The following is a 22,814-nucleotide window of genomic DNA, read 5'->3' as shown; positions in this document are numbered from 1 at the left end:
GGGTGTGAAGCATATTCAGAATTCTTTTGGACAAGTATGACAGTCTTAACTTTGCCATCCCCTCCAGGTTCCTCCTTCAATGCAGTCTCCGGCACAGCAGCAGGTACCTGCCAGACCTGGGGCTCCCTCTGTTCAAGTGCCACCTCCTTTTCTACTTCAAAACCAGTATGAGCCTGTTCAGCCCCACTGGTTTTACTGCAAGGAGGTAGAATACAAACAACTCTGGATGCCTTTTAGTGTGTTTGATTCTTTGAATCTTGAAGAAATCTATAATTCAGGTAAACATTGGTCATGCATCATTCATATGTGATTTTACGAAGAGAAGGAATGAGTATTTATCCATGATGTATGTTCTGTGAATGTCAAATTCTTTGATCCTTGTAGACCCCAGACTCTGTACCTTAAGATGACGATATTAATATAAGTCCTGAGTTACTGGGGTAAGGTATTTGAAGAAGTGTTTTAGTAATTTACTTTGTAGTTTAAAGGTATTTTGAATCAGAGAACTTGAACAGTTCATATAATCCAGGTTTCAATTTTTCTGTTTCCCTTATTCATTTGTAGTTATGGGGGGATTTATAAAGGGCTTTCTGTGGAACTCTCGATCCTGGAGATGCTCTGTGGGAAAAGTGTGCCCTGGTCAGATGAGTTTTGGAAATGCTGCTCACTGTATCTAGGTCTTGAGAGAGATGCTGTGCAGGAGTGCGTTAATGCTTTGAAAAGTCCTGCAGTGTAGAAACGTGTTTCTTTGTTTATCCTGGTATTATTTGATTGTGGACTTAAAAGTCACCTACTAATGGCCTTTAGAAACATATTCCATGGAACATTGTTGTACATAGATATTATTGTTCTGATTTAAAAAAAAAATCCATCAGTTCTTTGAATTACGTTTTTAAAGTTTGCCTTGACTGTTTCTTTTCTACTTAAGAAGAGTCATCATTTTCAACAGCACAGATTAATCTTAAACTTATATTTTTAAATAAAAATGAGCTTAGTTTTTTGTCTTTAAAGACTGAGTAGTCACCGTATTCATTAGTTATTTTGTTTTTATTTTCTTGAGACAGAGTCTCACTCTGCTGCCTAAGCTGGAGTGCAGTGGTGCAATCTGGACTCACTGCAGCCTCTGCTTCCTGAGTTCAAACAGTTCTCCTGCCTCCCTCCCACGTAGCTGGGATTACAAGCATGCGCCACCACACCTGGCTAATTTTTGTATTTTTAGTAGACAGGGGGGTTTCACCATTGGCCAGGCTGGTCTCAGACTCCTGACCTCAAGTGCTCCACCTGCCTCGGCCTCCCAGAGTGCTGGGATTACAGGCATGAGCCACTGTGCCCAGCTGATTATTGATTATTTTAAAATACGCCTTGCAGCAGTCAGGAAAAGTGTTAATTTTGTTCTCTAGTTCAGCCAGATCCAGAGAGCGTGGTTCTTGGCACGGATGGAGGGCGCTACGATGTTTACCTCTATGACCGAATAAGGAAGGCTGCCTACTGGGAAGAGGAGCCAGCTGAAGTGAGACGCTGTACTTGGTTTTACAAGGGGGACACAGATAGTCGATTTATTCCCTATACTGAGGAGTTCAGTGAAAAACTAGAGGTATGGGAGCTTTATTTCTTTATGAGTTTCTTTAAAAAATGTAGGTCCTGTATACATTGGTGAGTAACATTGACAGTGGAGCTGACTTTGTTTACAAGACAGCTTGTCTTGATGCTGTTCACGGAGAAGATTACATTTTAAGTGATGTCATCGCTCATGAGGTGCTAATCGTGGCATCTGTGTCTAAAGATAGAATATGATTTACAGAGGTACATCACAGATCTAATAAGATGCTTGTGTCAAGCCTTCAATAGAACCTAGGCTGCTGGGATTTGTTGTTGATAGAAAATGCCAGGCATATGGACATTTTCAAATTAATATTCAGTAAAAGGCTTGAAATTAACCTCTGATTTGTGAAAATAAATAAATAAAATTGGAAGAAGTATCATGAGCCTTATTAGCCATCTTAAATCTATAATTTCTTTGTATAATTGTGTTAAATGCTTGTGTTACTTCTACTTAAGAGTTGAATGTTAGATATTTGAAATACGTTCAGTGAATTCAGTTGCATAGATGGGAAATGAGATACAGAATGTTTTAGTTAACTTTTGGCTGGGTGTGGTGGCTCGTGGCTATAATCCCAGCACTATGGGAGGCCGAGGTGGGCAGATCACTTGAGGCCAGGAGTTTCGAGAACAGCCTGGCCAACATGGCGAAACCATGTCTCTACTAAAAATACAAAAACTAGCCAGGCGTGGGGGCACACGTCAGTAGTCCCAGCTACTCGGGAGGCTGAGGAGGAAGGATCACCTGAGCCAGGGAAGTCGAGGCTGCAGTGAGCTGAGATCATGCCACTGCACTCCAGCCTGGGCAATGGGAGTGAAATCCTCCCTCAGAAAAAAAAGAAAACATATATTTATATATGTGCATATATGTGTGTGTATATATATGCGTGTATATATGTATATATAAAGAAAAATGTAAAGGAATGCTGATATATATAGCTTAATTTTAGACATAAAGATATATTGTAATTTTTGGTACCTTTGGTAGGCCCCTACGAAGCTATCATGTCCCCAGATTAAATGTTTAGTTTTACTATTTTGAAGCTGAAGTATATATTTTCAAGTCCAATCTGTGTCTGAAAGTCTACACTTTATCTTAACTGTATTTGATTTTATATGGGTGACATAGACTTTGAGGCAGGATAGATATCCACATACCGACCATTGCAGCAACACATGGCTACCTAGGGAGACCTTAGCTTTTGTTCGGCTTCTTCCAGGAAACTCAAACCAGATCAGGGAAGAGGCACAGAAAGTTAGGAAGTGAGAAAGCCAGTAATAGAAAGGGAACAAGATACATATTGCTCAGTATCCTGTTGGTGATCCTGTCCTATCAGAGCACTAAGACAAAACAACGGAAGGGTTGGAGACAGAGAACACCTTTAATTTGATGAAGACATGATTGTCTACGTGGAAAATCAGAAGAACCTCTAGAAATATTATTAGCACCAATACAAGAGTTTTTTGCAAGTCCGTGTATATAAAATTAACATACGTAAATTAGTAACATTCCTGTGCCGTAGAAATAACCAACTAAAAATCTAAAAAGAAGATACTATGTATTTATAACAGAGAGACTATATATTTATGAAACTACAGGCACTGTAGGAAAAAAGTCCAAGCAAAGTACCCGTGAACTTTATGGAGATAAACTACAAAACAGAATTGAAGAATGTAAAAGGCCACCTCAACAAATGGAACTAGGTTGGGCGTGGTGGCTCCTGCCTGTAATCCCAGCACTCTGGGAGGCCATGCTGGGTGGGTTGCTTCAGCTCAGGAGTTCCAGACCAGCCTGGACAACACGGCAAAACCCCGTCTCTACAAAAAATACACACACAAAAATTAGCTGGGCGTGGTGGCCCATGCCTGTGGTCTTAGCTGCTCAGGAGGCAGAGGCAGGAGGATTGCTTGAGCCTGGGATCTTGAGGCTGCAGTGAACTGTGATGGTACCACATCACTTTAGCCTGGGCGACAGAACAAGACCTTGTCTCAGAAAAAAAAAAAAACGGAGCTAAACATTATGTTGAAGTAGGCACTATCATAAAAGATATCAGTTCTTCTCAAATTATCTGATAAATTTTAGGCAATCCCAATCAAAATTCACATCGGGTTTTTTTTTGGTAAAATTTGTAAGCTGCTTCTGAATTTTTTGTGGAAGATCGAAATGTCAAGGATAACCAAGACCATTTCGACAATGGAATGTGCAATCTTTACCAGATAATACTTACTATAAAGCTGTGAATTGACAGGGAATATGAAGAAGTGAAAATTATTTATTTTTTAAGCAAAGTCTCATTCTGTCCCCCAGGGTGGAGTACAGTGACACGATTTCGGCTCACTGCAACCTCTGCCTCCTGGATTCAAGTGGTTCTCCTGCCTCAGCCTTCTGAGTTGCTGGGATTACAGGTGCCTGCCACCATGCTCAACTAATTTTTGTGTTTTTAGTAGAGGCAGGGTTTCACCACATTAGCCAGGATGGTCTTGAACTCCTGACCTCAGGTGATCTGCCTGCATTGGCCTCCCAAAGTGCTGGGATTACAGGTGTGAGCCACCACCACACCTGGCCTGAAAATAATTTTTAAGATGGTGAAAGTTTTCTTTCTTTAATCATTGTTGTTTGTGGCCTTGCTTTTAGAAATTATAAATTATATTTAAAGTTTTTTTTTTTTTTTTTTTTAATCGAAGAGAAGGGTCAAAAGTACAGAAGGCTAGGCAGGGCATGGTGACTCACTCCTGTAATCCCAGCACTTTGGAAGCTGAGGTGGGCTGATCGCTTGAGGTCAGGATTTCAAGAGCAGCCTGGCCAAACATGGTGAAACCCTGTCTCTAGTAAAAATACAAAATTAGCCGGGTATGGTTATGCCTGCCTGTAATCCCAGCTACTCAGGAGGCTGAGGCAGGAGTATCGCTTGAACCCGGGAGGCGGAGGTTGCGGTGAGCTGAGATCGTGCCATTGCACTCCAACCTGGGTGACAGAGTGAGACTCCACCTCAAAAAAAACACAAAAGTACAGAAGACTGATGAAGAGGAATTGTTACTGAATGATTGTCCAAGACACAAAAGGAAATACTTCTATTTTCACATGATTGTCAAATACTCACTGTCACTAGTTTTAAAAAAAGACTTTGTAACAATTTTTACTTGTCAATTAAAAAAACAAATGAGCAAAAAAAAAAAGGACTTGTGGATATGCCAGAGGCCCTGCCTTACTTTGTGTTGAATCTCTCCTCAAGAGGTCCTCAGACTTGTGCTTTATAGAAACTAGAATAGTATGATCGGCCCTCGGTATCCACAGGTTCCACATCTGCAGATTCAACCAAATACTCTGAAAATATTTAGAAAACAACAACAATAAATAACACAGGCTAGGCACGGTGGCTCACGCCTGTAATCCCAGTACTTTGGGAGGCTGAGGCAGGCGGATCATCTGAAGTCAGGAGTTTGAGACCAGCGTGGCCAATATGGTGAAACCTTGTCTCTACTAAAAATACAAACATTAGCCAGATGTGGTGGTGCATTGCCTGTAGTGCCAGTTACTCGGTAGGCTGAGGCAGGAGAATCGCCTGAACCCGGGAGGCAGAGGTTGCAGTGAGCAGAGATTGCACCACTGTACTCCAGCCTGGGCAACAGAGCAGGACTTTGTCTCAAGAAAATAAAAAATAAAAATTACAGTGTAACTATTGATATCCCATCTACATTTTATTAGGTATTATAAGTAATCTAGAGAGGATTTAAAATATAAGGGAGGATGTATGTAGGTTTTATGCAAAAACAATGCTATTTTATATAAAGGACTTGAACACCAGGGATTTTGGTATCTTTGAGGGGTCTTGGATTCAGTTTTCCAAGTCACTCTGTTTGTGGTACTTTGTTAATGCAGCCCTAGGAAATGAACAGACTGCCTAAAACTTGGTTTTCTTCATTATATAATGGGGATCCTGTTATTTAGGAGTGATTGAGAGTAATTACTTGAATGATATGTATAAGGTGATAAAAATGTTAACCAGTCAGGAGATGAGAACTGCTATTACTGTTATTTTTATCACGATTATAGTTATCATTTTCCTCCATACTTTCAATATGGTATAAATTTGTCTTAATGGAATATATGTTGTTTCCCCCATTATAGGCTGAATATAAAAAAGCTGTAACCACTAATCAGTGGCACCGAAGATTAGAGTTTCCAAGTGGAGAGACAATTGTTATGCACAATCCAAAGGTAATGATGCTATTTAAAATATTAAGGTCTTAAGTTCATTTTAATATTTTTCTGTATGTGTTTGATAAATTGTTCATTTTTAGTAACTTCTACAGTGGGAATGTTTTTATAACAAATGCATTGCTTTTAAAATAGTTTTTTACAGAAACAAATATGTTTCTATGATTCACATTGATCATAGAAACAAAAACACAGATTTTTCATAGGGCAAGGTTCACGCCTGTGAGAGGCTGAGACAGGTGGAATGCTTGAGCCAGGGGGACAGCAGAACCCTGTCTCTATAAAAAATAGAAAAATTAGCTGGGCAGGGCCGGGCGCGGTGGCTCAAGCCTGTAATCCCAGCACTTTGGGAGGCCGAGATGGGCGGATCACGAGGTCAGGATATCGAGACCATCCTGGCTAACACGGTGAAACCCCATCTCTGCTAAAAAAATACAAAAAACTAGCCAGGCAAGGTGGTGAGCGCCTGTAGTCCCAGCTACTCGGGAGGCTGAGGCAGGAGAATGGCGTAAACCCGGGAAGCGGAGCTTGCAGTGAGCTGAGATCCAGCCACTACACTCCAGCCTGGGCGACAGAGCAAGACTCCGTCTCAAAAAAAAAAAAAAAAGAAAAATTAGCTAGGCATAGTGGCATGTGCCTGTAGTCCCAGCTACTCGAGAGGCTGAGGTGGGAGGATTACTTGAACCTGGGAGGTTGAGGCTGCAGTGAGTCATGATTGTGCCCCACTACCCTCCAGCCTGGGTGACAGAACAAGACCTCATCTCAAAATAAAAAGTAAATTTTTCTCAGGCTGGGTATGGTGTCTCACACCTGTAATCCCAGCACTTTGGGAAGCCAAAGTGGGAAGATTGCTTGAGGCTAGGAGTTTGAGACCAGCCTGGGCAACAAAGAGACTCTATCTCTACAAAAATTAGCTGAGCATAGTGCTGTGCACCCATCTGGCTACTCGGGAGGCTGAAATGGGAGGATCACTTGAGCCCAAGAGTTTGAGATTGTGGTGAGCTGTGATCACGCTCACTCCAGCCTGGGTGACAGAGCAAGACTCTGTCTAAATATATAAATAAAGTAAGTATTTCTTATGAAGTTTCTGTTTATGGCAACATGATAACTGGAGTTTAGTATGCACTGTGGAAGTTGCTTGATAGTTTTTATCACTTGATCAGAAGTTGGCAGGCTTTTTCTATAAAGGGCCAGAGACAAAATATTTAAGGCTTTGCAAGTTACATGTTCCCTGATGCAGCCAGCAGCTCTGCCACTATGGTGTGAAAGCAGCCAGGGACAATGTGTAAACCAATGGGTATGATATTTTCAATGAATCTTTATTTATAAAAACAGTGGGCCAGATTTTTCCTGTGGGCTGTAGTATGCCTGTCTGCCCTTGATGTGGTTTGCTCTAACCTTTCAAGTAAAAATGTGTCCTTTTTCTTTTTCTTTTCCTTTTTATTGTCTTTATGAATTTATCTTGTTTTTAAAAAAATATTGATTGCTGGTGTTCTGATTCTTTCATTTGCCAACCTTAATTTCTCTGAGCTCCAAGTTCCTCACCTGCAATAATGATCTCCCAGGGTCATATTTTAGGTAAAGTGAGGTAATTTATGCAAAAGCATCTGGCATGGGGTTTAACACACAGTAGTTTCTGAGAACATAGGCTTTTTATTTATTCATTTTTTTAATAGAAAAGTATATAAAAAAAACTTACAATCCAACTACTTCTATAGTCCCTATTGATACTGAAATAAAAATAAAAACATTCATATGCCAACAAAACGTAAACAGTTTAAAAGGACATTAAATGAAAAATAAAAGCCTCCTATCTCTGCCTTCCTTATTTCTCCTCTACATAGTAACCGCTCTTAATCTTGTTGTTTTTTTAAGAGACAAGGTCTCACTCTCTTACCCAGGCTGCAGTGCAGTGGCCAATCACAACTTGCTACATCCTTGAACTCTGAGATCAAGGGATCCTCCTGCCTCAGCTTCCCAAGTAACGAGGACTACAGGTGTGCACCACCTTGCTTGGCCAGTTTTTAAGATTTTTTTGCAGAGATGGGGTCTTGCTATGTTGCCCAGGCTGGTCTGGAACTCTTGGGCTCAAGCCTTCCTCCTGCCTCCACCTCCCAAAGTGCTGAGATTACAGGTGTGAGCCAATGCACCTGGCTAACCTTTTTTTTGTTTTTTTTTAGACAAATATTTTGCATACTACATCAAGTATATATTCTTTTTTTTTTTTTTTTTAAAGAAAAATTTCTATGTGGTACAGGGCTGAATTTAATACGGTTGGTTTAACAGAATGTATTTCCTAAAAAGTGGTAGGGTTTTGTCATTATGTTTTTGTCATTGAAATTGAAATTTTATTTTAATTGGGAATCTTAGTATTTAAAGGATTTTGCTTTACATGTTTTTATAAGACAAAGACTCCTCAATTGCAGGTTACTTGTCCTTGATTTCTTTTTTTGTTTTTATTTTATTATTGCTATTTTTTGTAGAGACAGGGTCTCTAACTGTTGCCCAGGCTGCTCTGGAACTCCTGAGCTCAAGCGGTCCTCCTACCTTGGCCTCTCAAGGTGTTGGGATTACGGGCATGAGCCACTGCACCGGGTCTGTCCTTGATTTCTTTTGTGTAAACCTGGAGTTTTATTTAGCTTTTATTTTTGTTTATTTTTGTTTTTTTTTCGAGACAGGATTTTGCTCTGTTGCTCAGGCCGGAGTGCAGTAGCACAAACACAGCTCATTGCAGCCTTGACCTCCTGGGCTCAAGTGATCCTTCTGCCTTGGCCTCCTGAGAAGCTGGGACCACAGGCATGCACCACCATGCCTGACAAATTTTTAAATTTTTTGTGAAGACGGGGTCTCACCGTATTGCTCAGGCTTGTCTTGAGCTCCTGGGCTCAAGTGATCCTCCCACCTCAGCCTCTCAAAGTGCTGGGATTACAGATATGAGCCACCATACCTGGCCTATGTTATAAGTTTTTAAATCAAGGTGTAATACTTCTGATTTAATTGTATAATTTTCAACATAAGCATCGGAAAGATATTGATTTGCTTAATTTTGGTGGTTAGTGAACACTAGCAAGACTCCTTTAAAGTTTGTTTTGGGGGAACAGTACTAATAATTTATAAGTCTCCATACTCTGAGGTGTAGCTTATTGTGTATTAAATTACTTAGCCTGTAGTGGAAAAGAATTTGTTAATGAGCTTTGTCATAATTCTGTTGCATCTTGAAGGTTATTGTTCAGTTCCAGCCGTCCTCAGTGCCAGATGAATGGGGGACCACGCAAGATGGACAGACAAGGCCCAGGGTTGTAAAGCGTGGAATTGATGATAACCTTGATGAAATTCCTGACGGTGTGTATAGTTTGTTTAGAACTGAGGTCTGTTTTAGTCCTCTCCATTTTAGCATAATTCTTTAGAGTGATGAAGAAAGAAACAGTTATTAGATTTCCCTGCCACAGCGGCCATGGCATGCAGAAATCAGCCAGTTTGGTGCATATCTTTTTTTTTTTTTTTTGAGACAGGGTCTCATTCTGTCACTCAGGCTGGAGTGCTGTGTAGTGAATGAACACGGCTCACTGCAGCCTCAACCTCCTGGGCTCAAGTGATCCTCCCACTTCAGCCTCCTGAGTAGCTGGGATGAAAGGCATGTACCACCACTCCCAGCTAATATTGCTATTTTTTGTAGAGATGAAGTTTTGCCATGTTGCCCAGGCTTTTCTCGAACTCCTGAGCTCAAACTGTTTGCCTACCACGGCCTCCCAAAGTGCTGAAATTATAGGCATGAGCCACTGTGCCTGGCCATATCTTTCTTTTTGATTTTATTACTTTTGTATCTTTATTTTTTAATTGATGCAAAATAATTATACATATTAATGGGGTACATCTGATACTTTGATAAATGTATACAACGTGTAATGATGAAATTGAAGTAAATAGTATGTCCATCACTTCAAACATTCATCATTTCTTTGTGTTGGGAACATTTCAGATCTTTTCTCCTAGGTAGTTTTCTTTTTCTTTTCTTTTTTCGGACAGGGTCTCACTCTGTTGCCCAGGCTGGAGTACAGTGGCATGATCTTGGCTCACTACAACCTCCACCTCCCAGGTTCATGCGATTCTCCTGCCTCAGCCTCCCGAGTAGCTGGGATTATAGGCGTGTACCACCACACCAGCTAATTTTTGTATTTTTAGAAGAGATGTGGTTTCACCATGTTGGCCAGGCTGGTCTCACACTCCTGGCCTCAAGTCATCCACCTACCTCAGCTTCCCAAAGTGCTGGGATTATAGGTGTGAGCCGCTGCACCCTGCCTCTCCTAGGTATTTTGAAATATACAATAAATTATTTTTAACTGTTGTCATCCTACTGTGCTATCTAACAGAAGTTATTCCTTCAACATACCTGTATGGTTGTACCCATTAATTGACCTCTTTTTATCTTTACTTCCCCTCGACCCTTCCCAGGCTGTGGTAGCCATCATTCTGCCCTTACCTCTGGGAGATAAACTTCTTTAGCTCCTACATATGAGTGAGGACATACAGATATATCTTTATCTTTAAATTTGAAATTCTGTTAAAATACATAAACCACATAGCATAGATTCTAAAATATGTTTTGTTGTGGAGAAGCACTTTGCTGGTTGGAACTAAGGTTTGGCAACACTTTTAAGCTTGTGTTTTTACACCCCACTGGTTTGTATGACTCTGGTGCGGGGATTGCAGACTTTTTCTGTAAAGGGTCAGATAGCAGATAGGCTTTGCAGGCCATATGGTCTCTGTTACAGCTACTCAGCTTTGCCATTGTTATGTGAAATCAACTGAAGACTGTATGTAAACAAATGGGCATATCCATGTTCCATAAAACTTCTTTTTTTTTAAATGAAGTCTCACTCTGTTTCCCAGGCTAGAGTGCAGTGGCGTGATCTGGGCTCACTACAACTTCCACCCACTGGGTTCAAGCGATTCTTGTGTCTCAGCCTCCCGAGTAGCTGGGATTACAGGCACCCACCACCACGCCTGGCTAATTTTTGTATTTTTAGTAGAGACAGGGTTTTGCCATGTTGGCCAGGCTGGTTTTGAACTCATGACCTCAAGTGATCCATGTGCCTCAGCCTCCCAAAGTGCTGGAATTACAGGCGTGAGCCACCACACCCAGCCCATAAAACTTTATTTATTTTATTTTTATGTTTTTCCTTGAATGGTTTCACTTTTGTCAAAAACTTTATTTATAAAAACAGGTGGCTGGGCCTGGTGGCTCATGCCTGTAATCCCGGCACTTTGGGAGGTCGAGGTAAGTGCATCACCTGCGGTCAGGAGTTCGAGACCAGCCTGGCCAACATGGTGAAACCCTGTCTCTACTAAAAAAATACATATATAAAAACTAGCTGGGCATGGTGGCAGGTGCCTGTGGTCCCAGCTACTCGGGAGGCTGAGGCAGGAGAATCGCTTGAACCTGGGAAGCGGAGGTTGCAGGGAACCGAGATCGTGCCATTGCACTCTAGCCCAGGCAAGAAGAGCGAAACTCTGTCTCAGAAACAAAACAAAATAAACAAAACAGGTAGTGGGTAGGATTTGGCCTGTGGGCCATTGTTTGCCATTGCCTGCTTTAGTGTATATGCTTTGGTTTCTTCTATACTATTATTTAAGAATGGATTTTATTTTTACAATTACATACACTTCATGTTTATTGAAGTGTATGTAAAGTGTATGTTTATTATAAATCAATACTCGCACTATGAAATCTGAGTAATCTCCACGTGGGGCTTAGTGTCCTGGGGAGTTGTGAAGCCTCACAAGGTTGTGGAGCCTCCGTAGATACAAACCTGCTGTTCATCATGTGCTAACAGCATCTGGGAAGAGAGAGAGCCTGCTGCCTTCACCTCTTGTTCTAGTTCGCTTTTATTTGCCGAGAGGGTCAAACTGTTCCTCTATTTGATAGGGGTAATGAGGCTTATTCTCTTTGAAGGGTCATGAATTTCTTTGGCAAGTTTGTGATGACAAAAGAGATATCTAGAATATTGCCACTGGGAAAATCCAAGCTAATTGCCATCTTTTATGTATGTTTAAAAATTTTTTTGATAGGGGAGATGCCTCAAGTTGACCATTTGGTGTTCGTGGTGCATGGCATTGGACCTGTGTGTGACTTACGCTTTAGGAGCATTATTGAGTGTGGTAAGTGTTGGGCATATTGTATTTCATGGGATGATCTGAGAACTAATAGAAGGGCTTTGGAGTATTCGTTTTTAGGATAGTTCCCAGCTGTGTACTACTTGCTGAGAGGGCTGTAAGAGGAGATTGAAATGGTCAGTGGGAAATACTAAGTTGTACTTGATTTGCTCTTGTGACACATGTGACTCATAAAATCCCAGACTCTGAGGAATTAGAAAGGATCTTGCTGACAGCCTTTGCCTGACCACCTGCAGCAGCTAGGAGCACCTCTGCATTGAAGGGATTTATAGTCAGTGAGTTGGGAGAAGTTGTTTAATGGAAACGTGAATCTGCCTGGTTGACTTAAATTTTTGAAGTTTTATTTTTATGTCCATATAATAATAGTTGGTATTTATTGAATATTTGGTATATGCCAAATATCTTGGATGTCTTGTCATTTGACCCTCACAAATAAACCTTTGGGGTATAGGCGCTGTCACTGTTACCGCCGCTACTGTGACTAATGAGGAACTGAGGCCCAGGGCAGTGGGGGTTGGGGGTGAAGAGGTAGGTAGGGGTGGGGGTGAGTGAAACTCTCGGTTCTCACAGTCAGTAGGGCCTGGAACCTGGAGCTGGCAGTGTGATTCCAGAGCCTTTCCCCAAGGTGCCGTGCTGCCTTCTCCCAGCAGTGGTGGTTGAACTGATTCATCCCAAGCATCTATTCCTCTGCAGTGATGGAAAGTTGAAAAGAGCTTCCCAAAAGTTACTTATTCCTTTCTTTTTTAAAAAATTTTACTAATTCTCTTATCCTCATTTTTTTCTTAAAAAAAAATGTATCTTTATGTTATTGAAAATACTGGCATGTTTGAAGTAACTGCTGACTAGCTATCAAGCTAGGAGAATTTAATTTATTTTCTCTGTTTTTTTTTTTGAAGTGGATGATTTTAGGGTGGTTTCTCTCAAATTGCTGCAGACACATTTCAAGAAATCTTTAGATGACGGGAAAATAAGCAGAGTGGAGTTTCTTCCAGTTCATTGGCATAGTTCTTTGGGTGGGGACGCCACAGGTGTTGACAGGTTTGTGGATTTTGATAACTTGTTTTTCAAATTAGTCACATTTAAATTTGACTATAAATTTAAAATTTAAACCATAATATGAAATAGTTTATTGTAGCTTCAATCAGTGTTTTTTAAAATTGTGTATTTCTGACATGATTAAATATAAAGTTTGCACACTACTTTTCTCTCTGTGTGTGTGCATTCCTCTTGTAAATATTTAAGAGAATCTAAGAAATTTTAGCTGGTTTTGAAATACAATTTTAATCTGTAGCGGTTTAGACAGGGGGCTGTCTTTTATATAGTAAGATGCCCAATGGCCTTTCCACCCAACCAAAAATGTCTCCAGAAATTGCCAGATATGCCCTGGAGGGTAAAAATCACCCGACTGAGAACCACAGATTCAGAATGTTGTTTCTCATTGGAGATGCTCTTGTCGGGACTATTCTTTGCTGTCACAGTGCAGACCACTTAACTTCCTTAGTGTAAAGACCACTTAGTACTAGCAGTGCTCACCAGGCACTGTGACAATTAAAAATACTCTGCTCAATTTTGAATGCTCCCAACTGAGAATCATAAATACAGGTAATAGTTATGCTGGCACCTGTCTAGATTTTAGTGAACACCGTAATGTTTCAGGGTACATAGTTTAATAAAACTATTTCTACAACAGCATTTTATCTATGTTAGGCCCTATTGTAAGGGTGTTTTCTTTGTGTGTATTCCTAAATTTCATTTTGGTCATTCTCAAATTTGGAAAGATTTTTCATTCCATGTAGCCCTGTTTTTTCTGTTTGATATTCTCTTTAGTCCTTTTGACCCACAAGTTTTGTCAGGTGTCCAGATTTGCAGTTAACTGGAAGAAAAATGGAGGAGTAATCGTCCCTCTTTAAAAATAAAATAGAAATCTTTGCATATGACTTATATAGCAGCTGACTCTTCAGAGAATCCCACAATTCATAGTATAGTTATAGGCACAAATAGCTTAAAAAAAAAAAAAAAGAGGGAGAAATTACTTTTGAGGCATCTCACTGTCACCCAGGCTCTGGAGCACACTGGCATGATCATGGCTCACTGTAGCCTTGGACTCCTGGGCTCAAGTGGTCCTCCCACCTCAGTCTCCTAAGTAGCTGGGACTACAGGCACAAGCCGCCTTGCCTGGCTAATTTTTAAATTTTTTGTAGAGATGGGGTCTCACTGTGTTGCTCAAGCTGGTCTTGATCTCCTGAGCTCAAGCGATCCTCCTGCCCTAGGCTCTCAAAGTGCCTTGATTACAGGCATGAACCACCACATATGGCAGCACACATTTTTTTGGCTTTATATTTTTTAATTTTTTTTCGAGGTGGAGTCTCGCTCTGTCGCCCAGGCTGGAGTGTGGTGGCACAATCTCGGCTCACTGCAACCTCCACCTCCTGGGTTCAAGCGATACTCATTCTTCAGCCTCCCAAACAGCTGGGTCTACAGGTGCGTGCTATGACATGTGGCTAACTTTTGATTACAAAAAAAAATTTTTTTGAGGTGGAATCTTGCTCTGTTGCCCAGACTGGAGTGCAGTGGTACAGTCTCGGCTCACTGTAACCTCTGTCTTTCAGGTTCAAGCAATTCTCCTGCCTCACCCTCCTGAGTAGCTGGGATTACAGGTGTACACCATCACACTTGGCTAATTTGTGTATTTTTAGTAAAGATGGGATTTCGCCATGTTGGCTTGGTTGGTTTTGAACTCCTGACCTCAAGTGATCCACCCATCTTGGCCTCCCAAAGTGCTGGGATTGCAGATGTGAGCCACTGCATCTGGCCTATCTTGATTTATTTATAATGACTGTCTACAGAAAGAACTCAATATTTAGTCTGTGGGGTTTTCTTAGTGTATTTTCAGGAGTCAAAAATCTAAACTTTAAAAAATCTGTAAATTTAAGGTAGATGCTGACTGAATGTGCTGTATTTTTCTTTTTAAACAGGAATATTAAGAAAATCACTTTGCCAAGTATTGGTCGATTTCGTCACTTTACCAATGAAACTTTGCTAGATATTTTATTCTATAACAGCCCCACCTACTGTCAGACAATTGTGGAAAAAGTAGGAATGGAGATAAACCGTCTGCATGCACTCTTTATGAGTCGGAACCCAGACTTCAAAGGAGGTGTCTCTGTTGCTGGTCACAGTTTAGGTAAAACTGTCAAATATTCACATTTTAAATACAATTTTTGTTGAGTTATAACTGCTTTCAATATAGGTGATATTGTTAGTGCAAAATTAAGAATTATAGATTTTAAGTTTCAGAAAGGGTAGAAATGAATGCTTTGAGTTTAGATTCTGCCTTTTCTATATTCATCTCTAGTATTACCTAGGGAATGCTACGTATTTTAATTTATTCTGCTGTTTGATAAAATAAAATTATTAATTATCAGGTCTTGAGTAACATGTAACTTCTGTATGACTTTTGACTATAGACATTGAAAAAAGAGTTTATTTAGTGTTATAAAAGCGCCTACTACATTATAAGGCAAAATGTTTCCTTTTCTTAGGTTCTTTAATCTTGTTTGACATCCTGTCTAATCAAAAAGATTTGAATTTATCAAAGTGCCCTGGACCTCTTGCTGTTGCTAATGGAGTTGTGAAGCAGCTACATTTTCAGGAAAAGCAGGTATGTCTGTACATGGCCAATTAACATTTTGATTTAAAGTCTATGGAGCTGAACAGTTTTCAGAAGTCTGAACTGTTTCCTGAAACGTTTGTTTGTTTGTTTATTTGTTTTAACGAAGCCTTGCTTGGTTGCTTGGGCTAGTCTTGAGTTCCCTCCTGGCCTCAAGTGATCCTCCTCCCTTGGCCTCCCAAAGTGCTGGGATCAATAACTCTTCAGAGAATCCCCAAATTCAGAGTACAGTTATAGGCCCAAATAAAATAGCTGCCGTGTCCAGCCCTGAAACTGGTTTTACATATTAAAGTACACTGAGGTTTAGAAATGGAATGGAATCATATAGCTCATTATTTGAGTTTCTCACTCTTCTTTATGGATTATAAATTTAAATATGAAAGTTTATGATTTTTAAAAATGTAAATTATAGGAAATGGAGACATGAGTGATTTATTAAATTTATATACTTTTCAGAATATTCAAATTTTTTTTTTTGAGGCAGAGTTTCGCTCTTGTCACTCAGGCTAGAGTGCAATGGTGTCTCGGCTCACAGCAACCTCTGCCTGTCAGGTTCAAGCGATTCTCCTGCCTCAGCCTCCCAAGTAGCTGGGATTACAGGTGCCTGCTACCACGCCTGGCTAATTTTTGTGTTTTTGGTAGAGACGGGGTTTCACCATGTTGGCCAGGCTGGTCTTCAACTCCTGACCTAAGGTGATGTGCCTGTCTCAGCCTCCCAGAGTGCTGGGATTACAGGTGTGAGCCACTGGGCCTGGCCAGAACATTCAAACTTTGAATGGCAAAGTACTGTACCTAAAATTATGGTTTGTCTATAGAGCAAAATTGTTTCAGATTTTTCGTAGATAAGGAGTTGTTATATGGGAGTTTTTCTGAGCTTGTCATGTTTTTCATACTTTTTTTTAAAGTTGCCTGAAGAGCCAAAGCTGACTTTGGATGAGTCATGTGACCTTGATGTTGAAAATGAAGAAGTCCTAACTTTGCAAGAAACTCTGGAAGCACTTAGCCTCTCTGAATACTTTAGCACTTTTGAAAAGGAAAAGATTGATATGGAATCTCTGGTACTGATCATAGTTTGCTTCACTTTGTTTGAAATTGTTTTTCTTGTGTATATGAAAATTAAGAATAAACACTTTTGTATCAAAATATATTCCAGAGTAGACAAAGACTGAAATGGTTTAAAAAATTGAAAAACACAGAAGATTATTTTTTATAATCTGAAAGGCTTTTCTGAGTATGATGCAAAATCCAGAAGCCATCAAAGAAAAAAATTGTGTAACAGTAGACACCATAAACAACATCTAAAGGCCAATGATACATTTGCAACACACATTATAGGCAGAGGGCTTACTTCATTAATATTCAAAGCTTCTACAAATCAGTTACAAAAAGACCATCACATCAGTGTGATACATAAATAGGCAAAGAATATAAATGTGATTTGCAGAAAAGGAAATAGCAAATGGTTTCTTAGCATGTGAAAACTCATAAGAGAAATGGAAATTGAAAGTACAATGGGATTTTTTTTTAACTTACCAGTTTGAAAAAATAGGAAGTTTGATAATATGCTGTGTGGCCAGGATGAAGGGAAGTAGGCATTGTGATATAGTGTTCAGACTGTAAATTGGTACAGATTCTTTGGAGGGCAGTTTGGCAATATCTTTAAGAATATAAAAATTACCCTTTGCTTCATCAATTTCATTGCCAGAAATATTTCCTATAGAAAAATATTCACACAAGAATATCTACAAGGATACTCACAGCAGTGTTTGCAATTATAACAGAACATTAGAGACACCATTGGTGTTGAGGAGTAGTGTGCTAGTGAAATCCTTTATGGTACATCCACATAATGGAGTACCCTACAGCTGTTGAACGAATGAAGCAGTGTCAGAGATACCTGTCTCTAAGATACATTTACATGAAGAGAGCAAAGGTCAGTACTGTCTGCATAGTAGACCACACACACAGAAAAAAACATACAGGGGTACTATGCATACATAAGACATCTCTTCAAAGAGCGAATTTCCACAGTTGCTGCTGAAAGGAGAATTGTATGATTGGGACAGCAGTGGAAGGAAGATATTTCGTCGTATGCTTAACTATATATAGCTTTGGAATTTTGTATAACATGTATTTTCTGTTAATTAATAGAATGATTTAGGTGTGGAGGCCTAAGATTTTATAACCTAAACCAATGCATGATTTAAATACAAAATAATTAACTTTTAAAAAGTTGAGTGGCTCTTAGATTGCTTTAGATGATGTGGTTTCTTTATAATTTTCATATTCTCATTTCAGTTCTATCACTAGATTGATTAATGTGCTTGTCTGTTTCCTTTTAAAGCTTATGTGTACAGTTGATGACCTGAAGGAAATGGGGATACCCCTTGGACCCAGAAAGAAGATAGCTAACTTTGTAGAACATAAAGCAGCCAAACTGGTAAAGTTCACCTCTGACTCAAGCAAAACTAAAACTCGTGGTGTGACCAGCTTGTTTATATTGTAGAAAATTTTGATACTGCTATGGTTAGGTAAGCTAGTTTGCTCCCTACCTGGGGCACAGTAAGGGAGCTGATGGAAACCCAGACTTAGGAGTCAGTCAGAGTTGGGCTTAAGTCCACATTAGGCTAAGTGACCATCCTGGTTTTCCTGGGACTAAGTTCCTAGGATGAAGGGCTTTCAGTTTTAAAATGGATATTTAAGGTTTTCCTGGTGCAAAAACTGGTTAAGTTCTGACAAATAAATTCTCAGCTCAACCATTCATTAACTGCATATTAATGAGCAATTTTTATTTGGTTTTATTTGTTTGTTTATTTTGAGATGGGATCTTGCTGTGTTTCCCACTGCTGGTCTCAAACTCCTGGGCTCAAGCTATCCTCCTGCCTCAGCCTTCTGAGCATGAGTGATTTTCTTAATTTTTCTCATCCTTTGTTTTCTTCATTTCTAAAATGGAAGTCATAATACCTTCCTCATCGGGTTGGAGTAAGGATGAAATAATGCATGCAAAGCTCAGCACCAAGTAATAGCTTACTTTCTTCCCAGTCCTTATCATCTAAAGAGATGAGGCAAAACATACACACTAAAGTCTCATTAAACACTAAACAGCAAAAATTTTTAACAATACAAAACAAGGCAACAACTATAAAGCATTTAAAACTAGAACAACTGGAAAAATATACTTGTTTTATTAATTTTAATTTATTGATCAAATTAATTTTACAGAGGTTTTCTAATTAGAAAAATTAGATGACAGGGTGGCTGTCTTATTTTTATTGTTGTTAACATGCTCTTTGATGATCCTTCCATCTTTTGAATTTCTATGGTTCTATTATTTTACTACCTATTTGGAACTTAACCTACGTCATTTCTTTATATGGAAAATGACTATAAAGTCATAGGACTGATTTTTTTTTTTAGTGGTTAGCTTAAGGAATTGAGTCTTTCAGCATTTTATTGAATAGCTACCTCTTTTGAGTCAGGCACTGTGTTCAATTCTTGGGAGCTGGAGATTAACCAAGAGTGTGCTGTCTAGTTAGGGGGAGTGTGTTGACCTCAGATGACAACATACCAGCCCCATAATAGTGTGCTGTGTGTGCTGTCCTGAGGCAGATGAGAGGTGGCGGTTCTGGCTTGTTGAAACAAGTATGGGGTTGGTGAGAAAAGACTTCCCCAAGGTGATGGTGCTTGAGCTTGAAGGAGGGGTAAGATTAGGGGAGATGGCCTTCTGGAAGCTGGCATGTTGTTTTCCTGTAGCATCAGGGAAGCTGGAAACTGGGAAGGGCAGAGGGTCCTAAAGGTCCAAAGGCAGGTGTGAGGGCTTGGATTTTGTCTTGTAAGGGAGTGGTTCTCAAACCTGTTCTTATGGCTATGAAAGTCATGGTGTTTTTAAACAAACATTACAAAATACTGACCTGCTTATTCTATCACAAGTTATGATTTAGCACCAAATCATCTGTGTAGTCTAAATTTTAATTTTAACTTTTGGGTTGTGGAGAGTTTACTTGGTCACAGTGCACAGATGAAGTTGGAAAGGTGTGAAGTGGAGGTGGCTGCAATCTTACACAGTAGTAATTGTAATCGTACCATGACTGAAAGAGAGATGATACGGTATAAGGTAGGAGGTGGAGAGGAAGGGAGCAACTCAAAAGACGTTTTAGACATAGACAAGCAGTATTTGATTAAGTGCTGAGAAAGGTTATTAGTTTTGGCCGTTAAGAGGTATCTTTCGTGTCATTTTTCTTGTATGTTGAATTGTTGTGTAATTCCAGTTTACAAAGAGCTTTTCATCTCATGTGAGCCTTACAGCATCCCTGTGAGTAGATCCCCAGGCGTCTGTCTCTGATGAGCAGAGTAGTCAAACTGAGACTAGGACTCAAGCGTGTCAGTGTTGTTCCTGTGTACAGGCTGCATGCTCCATACATAAAAATACCTGTCTCTGTGTATACATGTTTATACATCAGTGAAGCAAAGCCTGTAAAAAAAAAAAAAAAAAAAAACGAAAACAAAAACAAGAAACGAGAAGCTTTGTGTTCAGGCCCTATACCATGTTCTTAATTTATTCTGTAATGAAAGGGAAAAAAGTAGAAAAGGATTTTATAGTTCTTGAAGAATTTGTAGGAGACTGGTTTATGGACTGCAGTTGCTTAGATATATAAATTATGGCATTTATAAGAATGTTTTGAAATGAGCAAAAATCTATAGAGTGATATTATTTTTTAAATTAAAAGGTAATTGCCTTTGGATGAACCATGAAACTTTCTCAGCTGAGTTGCCACTGATTGCTTTACAGATAACAGGGTGCTACTAGATCAATACAAAAGTAATATGGTGTGTCCTGTTGATTTACTGTAACTGAAATAATGGGACCAAAATTAGCGATTATTTTATAATAAGGAGATTAAATATTTGTGATATTTGTGACTGTGCACTTTTTTTTCTTTTTAAAGCATCTTATTAATTTTCATTTGAAAAGGAATTGTTTCTAGTGTTGGGAATATTGATAGTCAAGTATGTATATGTTGGTTCGGTGTTTTTTTTTTTTTTTTTTGAGAGGGAGTCTCGCTTTGTCTCCCAGGCTGGAGTGCAGTGGCATGATCTTGGCTCACTGCAGCCTCTGCCTCCCAGGTTCAAGTGATTCTCCTGATTCAGCCTCCCAACTAGCTGGGATTATAGGCACCTGCCACCACGCCCAGCTAATTTTTGTATTTTTAGTAGAGGTGGAGTTTCACCATGTTGGCCAGGCTGGTCTCAAACTCCTAACCTCAGGTGATCCACCTGCCTTGGCCTCCCAAAGTGCTGGGATTACAGGAGTGAGCCACCACGCCCGGCCTATGTTGGTTCACTTTTAAACACTGTTGGTTCACAGTTAAAAAATTATTGCAAAATTTTGAACAAAACAACTCTTGGCAACAGGACAGTTTCTGATTTCCTCAGACAGCTCTCAGCAATTTAGAATGTTTTATGAATTTAAGGGGAGGCACTCCTGAGTGAGAAAGCACTCAGAAGTGAGGAAGTGAGGAACCCTGAAAATATTCCTTATTTCGGATTTTAGGCTTAATTTTGTATTGCCTCCAAAGGACAGAGATAACCCAGCCTTCTAAAACACTAATGGAGGAAACAGTTACAAGCTGGCTAAGAGTTTTCTTTTTTATAGATTGCTTTTTCAATTAACCAGTTAGACTTACTTTCCTGATTTCCTGGTGTTTGGAATTCAATAGTAGATAAATCATTTTGGCCAGCTGTGTTGTTTAGGCACTCTTAATAGCTGTTTAAACAGAGACTAACACTCAGTCATTCACAGCCTAACTTGTGTTACTTGGAAGTAAACAACTCCCCCTCCCACCCAACTGTTTAAATTTCTCCTGTGTTACTGTTGCCGCTGTATTCAGGGCAAATTACAAACCAGTGTGAATGACTTTTCTCTCATTATAGAGACAACACCTTTTTTTTTTTTTGGTCCTGCTCTGTCGCTCAGGCTGGAATGCAGTGGTGGATCTTGGCTCACTGCAACCTCCGCCTCCCAGTTTCAAGCAAGTCTCTTGCCTCAGTCTCCCGAGTAGCTGGGATTAACAGGTGCATGCCACCATGCCCGGGTAACTTTTTTGTATTTTTAGTAGAGACGGGGTTTTGCCATGTTGGTCAGGCTGGTCTCAAATTCCTGACCTCAAATGATCCACCCGCCTCAGCCTCCCAAAGTGCTGGGATTATAGGCGTGAGGCACTGCACCCAGCTGAGATAACACCTTTTATGTAGATGCCCCAAAGCTTTTGTTTATTTATGGAAACGCGTAGATCTTTTAAAAAATTATTTATTATTTTTTGAGACAGGGTCTCACACTGTCACTCATGCTGGAGTGCAATGGCACACACATGGCTCGCTGCAACCTCCACCTTCTGGATTCAAGCAATCCTCCCACCTCATCCTCCTGAGTAGCTGGGACTTCAGGCATGCACCACATGCCCGGCTAATTTTTCTGTAATTTTTTAGAGATGGCATCTTGCCATGTTGCTCAGGTTGGTCTTGAACCCCTGAACTCAAGTGATCCACCCACCTCAGCCTCCCAAAGTGCTGGGATTACAGGCATGAGCCACTGTGCTGAAATGCCTAGATTGTAAGTGTGCAGTAGGGTACATTTTCACAATTGTATGCACTTGCATCATCACTGCCTAAAACAAGAAATTGAACATTTCTGTGCTCATTTCTATGTTTTGTGTTCATTTCTATTTCATGAGAGAGCTCAGGTAGCCCCCTCATGCTTCTTTCTAGTTAACTCCTCCCACCACAGAACCGCTCTTCTGATTTCCTTCAATACGGAATAGTTTGCCTATTTAAAAAATTCATATAAGTAGAATGAACAGTATGTATTCTTTTATACTTGGTTTCTTTCACTCAAAGTAATATTTTTGAGATTTGTCTAATGAGAGCCAATAGTTATACTTAGTTGTAACTGTTTTGCTATATTTTCTTTGTTTCTTAATTATTTTTCTTAAGAATTTTCAACTATAGCCGGGCGCGGTGGCTCAAGCCTGTAATCCCAGCACTTTGGGAGGCCGAGACGGGCGGATCACGAGGTCAGGAGATCAAGACCATCCTGGCTAACACGGGGAAACCCCGTCTCTACTAAAAAATACAAAAAACTAGCCGGGCGCGGTG

The 22,814-nt window shown here is 39.9% G+C and overlaps 1 protein-coding gene across 3 annotated transcripts in view; it reads left to right on the top strand.

The window, feature by feature from the left end:
• SEC23IP (SEC23 interacting protein) overlaps positions 1 to 22,814 on the top strand; it is a 50,152-nt gene that overhangs the window by 10,449 nt on the left and 16,889 nt on the right. For all 3 annotated transcript variants that reach the window (XR_002734166.1, XM_023224294.1, XM_023224293.1), the window contains exons 3-12: positions 68 to 278; positions 1,401 to 1,594; positions 5,729 to 5,818; positions 9,040 to 9,160; positions 11,888 to 11,977; positions 12,889 to 13,030; positions 14,968 to 15,176; positions 15,535 to 15,653; positions 16,568 to 16,720; positions 18,007 to 18,102. Coding sequence is in view for 2 of the 3 variants with exons in the window: in XM_023224294.1 (XP_023080062.1) it covers positions 68 to 278; positions 1,401 to 1,594; positions 5,729 to 5,818; positions 9,040 to 9,160; positions 11,888 to 11,977; positions 12,889 to 13,030; positions 14,968 to 15,176; positions 15,535 to 15,653; positions 16,568 to 16,720; positions 18,007 to 18,102 (1,425 nt within the window). In the remaining variant the exon portion in view is untranslated. The remainder of the gene's footprint in view (positions 1 to 67; positions 279 to 1,400; positions 1,595 to 5,728; positions 5,819 to 9,039; positions 9,161 to 11,887; positions 11,978 to 12,888; positions 13,031 to 14,967; positions 15,177 to 15,534; positions 15,654 to 16,567; positions 16,721 to 18,006; positions 18,103 to 22,814) is intronic.

Source organism: Piliocolobus tephrosceles, chromosome 9, assembly GCF_002776525.5.
Source record: "Piliocolobus tephrosceles isolate RC106 chromosome 9, ASM277652v3, whole genome shotgun sequence".
NCBI lineage: Eukaryota > Metazoa > Chordata > Mammalia > Primates > Cercopithecidae > Piliocolobus > Piliocolobus tephrosceles.
This window is presented reverse-complemented; position numbering and strand designations above follow the sequence as displayed.